Source organism: Sardina pilchardus, chromosome 19 (assembly GCF_963854185.1).
Source record: "Sardina pilchardus chromosome 19, fSarPil1.1, whole genome shotgun sequence".
NCBI classification, from domain to species: domain Eukaryota; kingdom Metazoa; phylum Chordata; class Actinopteri; order Clupeiformes; family Clupeidae; genus Sardina; species Sardina pilchardus.
In genome coordinates, this window is record NC_085012.1 from 8,685,781 (window position 1) to 8,696,975 (window position 11,195).

Below are 11,195 nucleotides of genomic sequence, written 5' to 3' on the forward strand. Positions count from 1 at the left end.
ATTCGAGCCCTAACTGATTCCACTGACAATTATACCAAACTCTGAGTCGATGCTAAGATTGAAGAATGTGATATTTATGTGATATTAGAAGACAAAATAAAAGGAACCCCTTCTTCACAAGCAAAGGTCATAGTCTGCTTGTCAACACCACGTGTGAGAAGATAAAGGCCACATGGGCGTCTCTGGGCCAACTGACCATAAAGGCCAGTCACCTCAGAGGAGTGAGTGGAAGCAGAGATTGTCATGAGGAGCACTTTTAGATGAGGATCTGTCAGCTATGTGCAGGATTCGTCTGACTTTAAACCTTCTCAGTAGGCCCTCCCTTCTCTAGAGAGGAGAAAGGTCATAGGAGGTCAACAGAGACTAACACCTCTCCTTTTAGTCCATGGCCAAATGTTGTGCGCGTGTCGCCGCATGCGGACGTCCCGTGCTGCCTCGGCTGAAGGGTCCCATTAGGGCCCCTTATGATGATGTAATAAGTATTGTATGACATTGTTTTAAAGTCAGTCTGGTGATTAAAGAATAACAAAATCCAAAACCCTGTTAATTACTGGCACAATGCGGCAAGGCTGTCTGCATGCGTTACGCTGGGGTGGGTGGGGGTGTGGACCTTGGTCCAGGCAGCAGAGTTGTTTTTCCCAGAGGGACGGCCAGACACAACACCCTGTCACACGGTTAACATCAGCGGGTCACTAATGCTAGTGCTATTTCTGGGCGTAGCAAGGGGGGGAGGGGGGGGGGGGGGGGTGCAAGGGTTGGGTTGGAGCGAACTGGACGGGCAGCGGAGGACTCACAAATAACGATCTACAGGGGGAGGAGGAGTTTGCGCAAAAGACGAGGCCTGAGGCTCTCCGCTCGTTCAAGTTGCCGCAGCCAAAGCTGCCAGCAAACACACCCTTCAGGGGCCAGGCCGACCGTTAGGGAAGAGCACAACATCAAAAAGATCTTTTTTATAATCTTATATTTTGTATTTTTTGGTTTCCACTCTTTTATATGATCATATGTATGCTCTTATATCTAGTTTCATGTAACCGCTTGCCAACCCTCCTGAAACTCAATAAACAGCTGATCACAGAAAGAAGAGCGTGATTTGCCACTGCTAATGTTTTTGTTTCTATTCAGTATTTTCATGTGTCTCTAGAATAACCACATGAGGACGGATAGAAGTCTTAATGGCTTTGATGATGGTATTGGATAAATAAAGGATGTTAGCAGGAAAAACTGGTATCTGTAGGTTTTCGTTTCCTACAGAGGATAAAGGGTTGTACAAGGTACAAGGGAAATACATATTCCAATCAGTGTGCCTGTGTTAGGGACCAACATCATGAGAGTGTTCTTTAAGAGCGGATAAAAAAAACATTACCAGGTTAAAAGTGTGATGTCAGGAAAAACAGTGTGAAAAAACGACTGAAATAACTGGTCATGTGAGGTCACCACAGGGCTAAAATGAACCCATGGTGATGAGAGGCTCAGCTAAATACGTACAGGGACTGGAAACTGACTGACTGTACAGTATGCCATTACAGGGTGTTGATGGACCCTCTGCTGCTTTGACAGCGCACAAGTCTATCACTTAAAAGTCATGGAGCCACAGACGATCCACCAATCTGACAGTTTCATATTTCACTTCAAAACAGGAATGGACCTCTACATTGTAGGTAGGAATTAACAACACAAAAGTAAACATTTTCCTCAGTGACCGGCACCAGTTCTTCAAATGCAGGAGATTCTCCAGCAAAATTAACTAACAATACTAACAGAATAACTAACAGAATTTGTCAATATATGACAAATTCTGTCATTGAATCTTTCTTACCGGCAGGTTCCTGGCAGAGTCCAGGTAGACGACGAGCAGAGCGGAGGAGAGGCCGTCATTGGCCTGGCTCTTATCTGCCCTGATGCTGCGCAACACCTGCCAAAGGAGAAGAACAGGGTGGGAAGACTGGACCAGCACAGCAGCATCGCCTTGACCACAACACAATACAACACAACACAACACAACGCACCACACCTCACACCACAGCACACCTGCCACAGGAGCATCGCCTTGACCACAAGCTCAGTTCCCACTAGATGTATTCCATGCAATTCATGTATAATGTAAGTAAGAACCGTCATTTCCCGACTATTAGCCGCAGCTTATACATTGATTTAGCAAAATTTCTTCAGCTATGAGGTTAATACAGGGGGGCAGTTAATATGGTGTTACAGTAATATGGTTCTGTTTCTTTTATCTTGCATAAAACACTGCCCTGCGGCTTATACACAATGCGGCTAATAGTCGGGAAATTACTGTAAGTATTTTATTTGTATAGCGCTTTTCACAGATAAAATCACAAAGTGCTTACAGTATGTACTGTACATACGCATGAATGAGTTCATGAAATTCATGAAAGGTTATGTTTTTTTTGGTTTTTTTTCATTTGTTTAAACAGATCTGGCATGCACCTGTACAGTTTACTGAAGGACTAACCAAAGACTTTAACTTTAACATGTATTCTATATTTTGAAATAAATATAAGGGCAAATATCTAATTGATTGTTTACCTGCTCTAGTCTCTCTGCTGTTGGGAGAAGGGAGAGCCACTCCAGCCTGAGATGAAGTTTCCCCGTCGAAACTTCTTCAAGGTCAAACCACTGCATTCAATCCACAGAATGTATGTCAGATTACATACAGTATTTATGATCACTCGCACTGGCAGTTATCAAAATTTAATTTCTAGGATGATGCTGACTACTAAAAAAGTCACTCGTGGTGGTTATTAAAATTTTAATGCTGCAGTGTTTGTTTGTGTTGGACTCCGCAGGGTTTTCCTTCTCGTCTTGCCAGTCATTGTGCTTTGTGCTGCCATAGCCTCCACCCACCACCACTAACGTGTCTGTGACCAGGTCTGTGTTGCAACACTGAAAAAAAAAAATGTCAGTCGACGAAATGCCATTACCTCGTCCACCTGCTGTTCCTTCCGCAGTTCGCTCATGTCAATCATTAGGCTGAAAAAAAAACAAGAACGACAACACCAACGACAACCACAAAAGATTCATCCGGTTAGTCATCACATTATGCTAAACGACAACGTCACCCAAGAATATGTCAGCGTTGGCACGCGTGGCGGTGCCCTAATGCAGGTAAATGCAGTCCGGATCACATCCGACTCCCCCGACTGTCTCTGGCGCCGCTCGGTCGGACAGCACTTAACAGCATGGCCCTCGTCCGTCCCACCAGGAGGCTCTGCGCTTGATTGATCAAGCCACCAGAGTCGCTCGCCGGAGCCAGAAAGTCCTTGCACAAGCACTGGGCATAAATTTTGTCTCTCGCCCAGGGGCCTGCCTCACCCATTGGCCGGCGGCCAGACGCAGGGGCCGGAATCCAGCGGCTGATGAGGAGGCTTTTTTTTTTTCGTGTGCGCCTCGAAGCATTATGCTTACGGGGGGGTGCGTCAAAGGAGCCCTTCTTTTTTCCGTCTGGCTGGAGATAAACAACCCAGTCACCTGCTTAATCAGACCGACGGAGAAACGGCAGCGGGACTCTGAGTCATGGATCTTAGAGGCAGCGACTACAAATCAGCAACGCTCGCCGTTCGGTCATACGGCACAGCGAGCTGTCCTTTATGGAGAGATTTGTTAGGGATTGTCTGATGTGACATTAACCACACTAGAAAGGTGTTTTATTATAGACTCACTCCCCAGACTCCATCTTAGTAGCAGTGTGCTAAATTCTGCACTGATGTGAATGGCAAAACAGGTACAGTAGGAGGGGAAAAAAATTATGCTTCTTTGGCTAAAACATGGAGGAAAGAGGAAAAGAGAAGGCTAGTCGAGATACAGTACCTCCCTAAGAAGTCGTCCTTATCGGGGTCTTCATCAAACAGCTCAATCTCTAGGTGCTGGCCTGAGTGCTCATACACCAGGGCCTGAATGGAAACAGATATGGAGGTGACTGATGTGGAAACAAAGTGTGGCATGTCTGTCTGTTTGTCTGTCTGGCCATGGGCTCATACAGTAGATGCCCTCTCACCTCATAAACTTCATTCCACTTGGGCTGCAGGCACTGCTTGATGGTCTTGCTCTGAAAGAGCTGGTTGCCGATCTGGACGACCCCGTAAGGGTCAGACTTGCCCTTAATCAGGCCTCCGAGATACTTGTCCTTCCCCTCCAGATCCTGCGCTTCCTGGAAGTGGATTCTGAGCACACCCTGCCAAGAAACCACAATCAGACTATGACAATTTATCTTTAATGTGTCAGATTTATTACCTTGGACTAGCCAGACTGTGACTACCAGAAATTGGTTTCCTCCAGGTTTATATTATATTGGGGATGATTTCATTCTGACAGCATTTGCCAATAGCAATTCCAATAATGCCTCATGAGGTGACTGGAATTGTTCAACCATAACAGACACACTGAATGTTGAATTATGTATGTATGCCCTCCTGGAGAAGAGTTGCCATGACACCACAAGATGGCAGCACTAACTTTACAAGGCAGGTTAGAGAGACCATGAAACACCAAAACACCCAGTCTCAGCAGTAATTCTATATAAAAAAAAGAATACTCCAAGACGTAAACAAACTCATTGTGTACCAACAGTCTCACAGAAGAGGGCCCTGAATGGTCAAGGTTGGCTATGTCAAGCGTACTGAACAAAGCCTCTTTTCAGGAGCTGAAATATGTGGACTGATGGCTACTTGGCCGAAGCTGGAGCTCCTGGGCCCCCGGCCATGGCAGAGCAGCCTCAGCTGTTTTCACTGAGCTCTATCTAATGTTCCCAATCATAACAAATGATAGAAATAGATGCAACACACTAGGGGCCTAGTAATAGACGTGGGTGACTTGTAGGACGTACGCACGCTGCATCAATCCATCTCTATCCGTCCATGCATACAGCCATGTCATCCATCATAACGTGTCAGTGCTGAGTCTTTACCTTTGGCATCGGGAAGCGGAGCTGTGCCAACTCCAAGTCCCCCACCAGGGGCACGGTCACCCTGTTGGGCAGCACCAGGTAGCTGCAGATGATGTCCTGGATGAGGTTGTCAGAGAAGCCGCTGAAAGAGGGTGACATGAGACAGGCTAACGTGAGTCACCTGCAGGAAGAGAGTTGAGCTGTGGTCTGTGGTTATCTCAGGGCATTGCACGGTGCTGGTGCTGTTGCGTGCCATGATACAACAGAGGCACAGGGGAATGAAAAGGAATGATCCTGTTGCTTCAGTTTCTGTGTCTGCAGAGAGAGAACTGAGCTGTGGTCTGTGGTTGTTTCTGTAGAAAAGGAAGCTTGAGGTGATCTACTTCACTGCGCTGTCTTGGATCTTGTTGTTCTTACTGTATTGCACATTGCTGTTGCATCACATGATACAAACAAAAACACAAGGGAGTGAAACAAAAAAGCACCGTAATTTCCCAACTATTAGCCGCGGAGTATACATTGATTTTGCTAAATTTCTTCCGCTATGAGGCTAATACATGGGGGCAGTTACAGTAATATGGTATCAATATGGTTTTGTTTCTTTTAACTTTTATAAAAGACTGTACTTCGGCTTAAACACAGGAAATTACTGACCCTGTTTTCATTTTGCAAAATCCTTTAAATGTCACTTCCGTCAAATGATATGACAATGGTGAGTAAATTTTCTCCACACATAGCATATGTAATCATATAGTAAGTACCGCTCTCTACCTTCAGATTTAGAGGGTTTAGCATCTGAACTCTTCATTTTGAAATATATCAACTTTGGAGTAATATACAGAATTTCAGCAGACAGATTCACAGTGAGTCAAACATACAGAGTACATACAGTAGGCCTTGCTGAGATGTTGCCATCTTGGGAAGCCAGAGTGAACTTCAAGCCATTTGACTTTAGATTTTTCCAAGAGGCACATTCCCCTTCTGATAGTCTGAAGGAACGAAACTTGAGCCGTGACATGGCAAACCGTTGTTTCATCAGACGAGTTACACAACAGATTCATTTAGGGGGATATTTAATCCTGACATTATCAGACTGTATTTTTTGAGAGGGAGCCAGTCTTGCTCGGTTCAAATAAAAACAAACAAGAGCTCTTCGATAGCTGCCCTCTGGGTCCTTGAAATAGCTCTGCTTCTCTAACCTTGGAATAACAGTGCAATGTCTGTGCTGTCCGCTCTCTTCATTTGCCCTTAGAGGTATTCTGTATCAAGGCTACTCAAAAGGGGATGATTAATCTGCTCCTTCCAAGTGTATCTTGCTTTGAGGGTCTGTCTGGATTAATGCATATCAGATTAAACTGTATGTGTGTGTGTGTGTGTGTGTGTGTGTGTGTGTGTGTGTGTGTGTGTGTGTGTGTGTGTGTTGCATCACGTGACGTACAGTAACACACAATCCTTCTCTCGTCTCACCACCTCAGCAGAAATCATGCAATATGACCTTGCAGTCAAACACATTCACACACACACACACACACACACATACACACACACACACACACACTCAATCACACACAGGGGAACGGCCTCTGATTCACGATGAAATGTGATGTGAAAAGAGAGTATTGCTGAGGACAGTGAAAGGAGAGTCTGGAGAGGCAGAAAGAAAGAGAGAGAGAGAGAGAGAGCGAGTGTGTGTGTGTGTGAGAGAGAGAGAGAGAGAGAGAGTTAGATTGGACATCATCATAGAATTTATGAACTCTGTGGGCAGAGGCAGACCTAAGCACAGAGGAGTCCAGGACCTGCCCCCCCGCTGGGCGCTGACTCTGCTTATCCCCAGGGAGCACTGGGGCAGGTGGGAGGTGTCCTGGAGTCTGTGTGTGTGTGTGTGTGTGTGTGTGTGTGTGTGTGTGTGTGTGTGTGTGTGTGTGAGGGGGGGATTTCTTTATGCATGCCGGTCATGTCCTCCACAGTGTGCCCCTGCGCCATGTAACCTCATCTCGGCACGTGAGAATGCTGCCAAAATATCTCTCTCTCTCTCCCTCTCTCCCTCTCTGTCTCTCTCTCTCTCTTTCCTTCCCTCCCTCCCTCCCTCCCTCTCTCTCTCTCTCCTTCCCTCCCTCTCTCTTTTGATACACAGACTCTCATATATCAAAGATCAAGATCACAGATGCATAGATGCGGATCCCGATTGGAACTGTGACCAGCGTGCAACTGTCACAGCCAAACCTCTACGTCCGTATAGTCTCCCGCACACGTGCAGGCACAGTTGTGCACACACACATTCCAGTGAGTGAGGCTCTATCTGCCCAGATACATTACGCTCTGCGTGCATTCCAGTAGGGGGCGGGGGAACCGACTGGATGCTTTTCTATGCAGCTCAGGGCGTGTGTGTGTGTGTGTGTGTGTGTGTGCATCTGTGATTGTGTGTCTGCATGTGTATGTGTGTGCAAGTGATTGTGCATGTGAGAGTGTGCGCATGTGTCTCAGTGTGTGCATTTGTACTGTAGGTGTGTGTGTATGTGTGCATGTGTGTGTGTGTGTGTGTGTATACATTAATGTGAGCACGGTGCATATGTGTGTGTGAGTGTGTGTGCATTAATGTGTGCACTGTGTATGTGTGTGTGTGTCCGTGTGTACATTAATGTGTGTGCACTGTGCACGTGTGTGTGTGTGTGTGTGTGTGTGTGTGTGTGTGTCCATGCGCTAACCCCAGGGAGAGCCCTGAATATGTCACCACTCATGTTCAGCCCCAGCTCGGCCCAAGTCCCCTCCGCGTGTTACTAGCGCGGTGACAGCTTATTTAAAGCTTAGTCAAGCTTCCTCGTCCGCTCTTAGTCGAGGTTCCTCGTCAGCTCAGCGTCCAGTCGCTGCTCTGAGAATGACCGCCGCACCGCACCGCAGTCACTTACGACATGGCCGCACATTCCCTACCGGCTGTTTTTAATCACGATCCAATTCGCGTTTAGGACCAGCGCTGGCAAACAACACCAGGAGGACCATCCAGCGAGACGTAGTGGGGGTTTACGAGACGTGGTCTCCCTAACCAACAACTCAATTTACTTCTGCCTTTTTTTTCTCTTGGCCGCGGTACAAAGCAAAAATGAGATAAGCTAGTCACGCCTATAAATCCCCATACAGCCGGATCCAGGGCTGGCAGTTTGATCCGAGGATAAGCAGGATGTCTGTCAGCTGTACAGTATATCTTGACTCATGACCAGCCACATTCCAGGTCTTGCCCTGACGTCATTGAAGACTCTATATTTGACCTCCCCTGCCCCACCCCCCCCCCACACACACACACACACAACCTTCATCTCCACCTGTTAAGAGTGCCATGGCCACAGTGGAGGAGGGTTGACAAACACGAGCTGACTGTCACTTTATTGACTAGGATGTCAGCAGCATTAATCTGTTTTCCATTGTGCTGGGATCCCTGCTGAATAGTAGCTGTACAGTCCCTGAAGGTGTGTGTGTGTGTGTGAGTGTGTGTGTGTGTGTGTGTGTGTGTGTGTGTGACTAAGAGTAGCTCACATGTCCCTATGTGTGTGTGTGTGTGTGTGTGTGTGTGTGTGTGTGTGTGTGTGTGTGTGTGTGTGTGTGTGTGTGTGTGTGTGTGTCGCGGCTGCACGCGCACATGTATGTGTGTTCCTTTAGGTGAGTCTCCTGTGAATCAGACTTCCTGGGAGAGCTTGTTTTGAAATCAGGTCAGGCGTACCAAAAAGATTCTGTCATCCTCGGCTCGCTCCCCGGAGAAGAATGGGGAACTGCTCCTATTTTTTATTTTTTTTAAACTTCCCCTGAGACACATGTGAACATCCTGAGAGAAAAAAAGAAAACACCTAAACTGATGAAAGAAAAATCAGGTGTGAGGACGGAGACTGACGCGCAGAAGAGCTGATTTAAATGCATCTTCTCTCTCTAAAGTCCCCCGTTCATTAGGACTACTTCTAATCCGCGGGCCCACTGATCCGCGTGGGCTTCCCACAGACGCCGTCTTCCCACCAGTCGGAGAGTGTGAGCTGCCTGGCAATTACCGGGAGATCTGCAGAGAGTCTGATATAAGGAAATGAGAGTTGCTTAAATTAGACACCTCTCTTAATGCGGCTGCATGGCAAATCACGTCCCATCACATCACGAGGAAGACCTAGCAACAGATTAAAAGACGCTGCTTACTATTCTATTACAAATGAGCTGAGCATATAGATGTGTAATAAAGAAAACACGAACCGAACCAACAAATATTCATCCATTCAGAACGAGCCTCTGACAGGGGCAACCGCTTGTGAATCCTAAACACTCAAACTTAACCCCGATTTATATTGACGGCAGTTTCCCAAGAGCCCTCCTGTCAATCATCCATCCTTTATTGCCTTCCTCCTTCCGCGTCTCAGACAGCTTACGCCATGTGTCTGTAGGTGTCCTGAAATTGAACACTTTGGAATGTCTGCCATGGGGAACAGGTTCTTCATTCTGCTGCCTCCTGACGAGCCTGGCTATCACCAGACTAAGCTCAATCTCTTAAGATTAAACATTTGTCTGGGGAGTCTGTATCAGTCTGTATTTCTACTGCACAAGTGGCATGATCAATGGGCATAGCTCAAATGACTCTGTATGCATTTCGATAGTCCTTCAAACTATCAGACCAAAGATCGAGGTGCGCCTGGTGGATAAGCTTGTTTGTGATTGGTTCCAGCAAACGTGGACAGGAAGTAGGAGAGATAAATGTGCCGGTTTCCAGCCTGAGCTGCATAGCGAAATCCAATCACCGGCAGATCGGGCTGGGTTTACCCAGCCTTGCTCCTGACTACAGTTCACTCAGAAGAGATTGTGAGTGCTTTAGTGCCCCAAATACTAGCATTTACATGTAATGTACATTCACACTTTCAAAAGCTGCTTTGCAAGCGGTCCTGTTAGATGCTTTGCAAGCATGTGGCTCTGCATTTATGTCAAATGACTACATAACCTGAATCGTTTTCGATAAAGTATTTTTGAATGCTGCATGAACTGCATCACAAGAACTAGATTTGAAAAGAAAGACTATGGGTCAACAGCAGAGCAGCTCTAGATTGTACGCAAATAAAAAAAAAATCATTAAAACAACAAACAAACACACAGACTAATCATGGCGGGTGCCACTGGCCTCTACAGCTCCATATCCCAGAATGCTGTTTTCAGCACTCACTGTCCAGGCCATATCAATTCACTTTATGACCAATTTGGGAGCTGTATCCCTCACTTTCCCACAGACCGAACCCTGAATGTCTACTAGCCCATAACATACATTACAGCACAGCACAACTGCAACCCCAGCAGTACCCCACACAGCTGCACACACTTCACACACACACACACACACACACACACACACACACACACACACACACACACACACACACACACACACACACACACACACACACACACACACACACACACACACGAGCACACACACACACACACACACACACACACACACACACACACATACAAACAATCAATGAGCAACAGCTGAAGCCTTTACAACCAGACAAACCAACAGGGCTGTTAATATGATGTATACTGCTGTGTGGGCAGGCAGCAGGCTTGAGGGATGCATGTGTTGATGAATGCCAGTGCAAAAGCGCCTCTCGCAGGTACTTAATCTGTGTTAACCCTCATCATCCAATGCAGGCAAGCCCTCTGTCTGCAGGCGTCATCTCGCCGAGTTTTCTCCCAGTGGGGAGCTCGTCATTGGCGCCCTGTCGCAAAACACCTGCTCCATCTCTCTCCAGGGGACACACACACACACACACACACACACACACGCACGTGTGTGCTTACGACACGGCACAACAAACACCTCCAGGATATAACGAGGGAGAGAGGGAGGGAATGCTCACTCAACACTGCACAGTCATTAACCACACAGGCAAAGACACACACACACACACACACACACACACACACACACACACACACACACACACACACACACACACACACACACACACGCACACATACACATACACACACACACACACATACACACACACACACACACACACACACACACAGACACAAAGACACACACACACACACGCGATGCAACAAAATCCCTTCAAAATAAGAGGGAGAAAGGGTGGACACGCTCACTCAACATTGCACATTAACACACACACACACACACACACACTATGGCACACAACAGACATTTAAACACGCACATGTCCTTGGGCGAAGGGTTGGTTATGCAAACACAGTAATTCCCCCCTATCCCCAGGCAACACACACACACACACACACACACACACACACA

The 11,195-nt window shown here is 46.9% G+C and overlaps 1 protein-coding gene across 3 annotated transcripts in view; it reads right to left on the bottom strand.

Annotated features, from left to right (window-relative positions):
- The window catches only part of esyt2b (extended synaptotagmin-like protein 2b), a 39,094-nt gene that overhangs the window by 10,099 nt on the left and 17,800 nt on the right, over positions 1–11,195 (bottom strand). For 2 of the 3 annotated variants that reach the window (XM_062521478.1, XM_062521477.1), the window contains exons 8-13: positions 4,925–5,045; positions 4,016–4,192; positions 3,829–3,911; positions 2,943–2,991; positions 2,548–2,637; positions 1,817–1,912 (exon numbers count right to left, since the gene is read on the bottom strand). In XM_062521478.1, the coding sequence (XP_062377462.1) occupies positions 1,817–1,912; positions 2,548–2,637; positions 2,943–2,991; positions 3,829–3,911; positions 4,016–4,192; positions 4,925–5,045 (616 nt within the window). Of the gene's footprint in view, positions 1–794; positions 897–1,816; positions 1,913–2,547; positions 2,638–2,942; positions 2,992–3,828; positions 3,912–4,015; positions 4,193–4,924; positions 5,046–11,195 lie in introns of all 3 variants that reach the window. The other variant, XM_062521476.1, reaches the window with a different exon arrangement.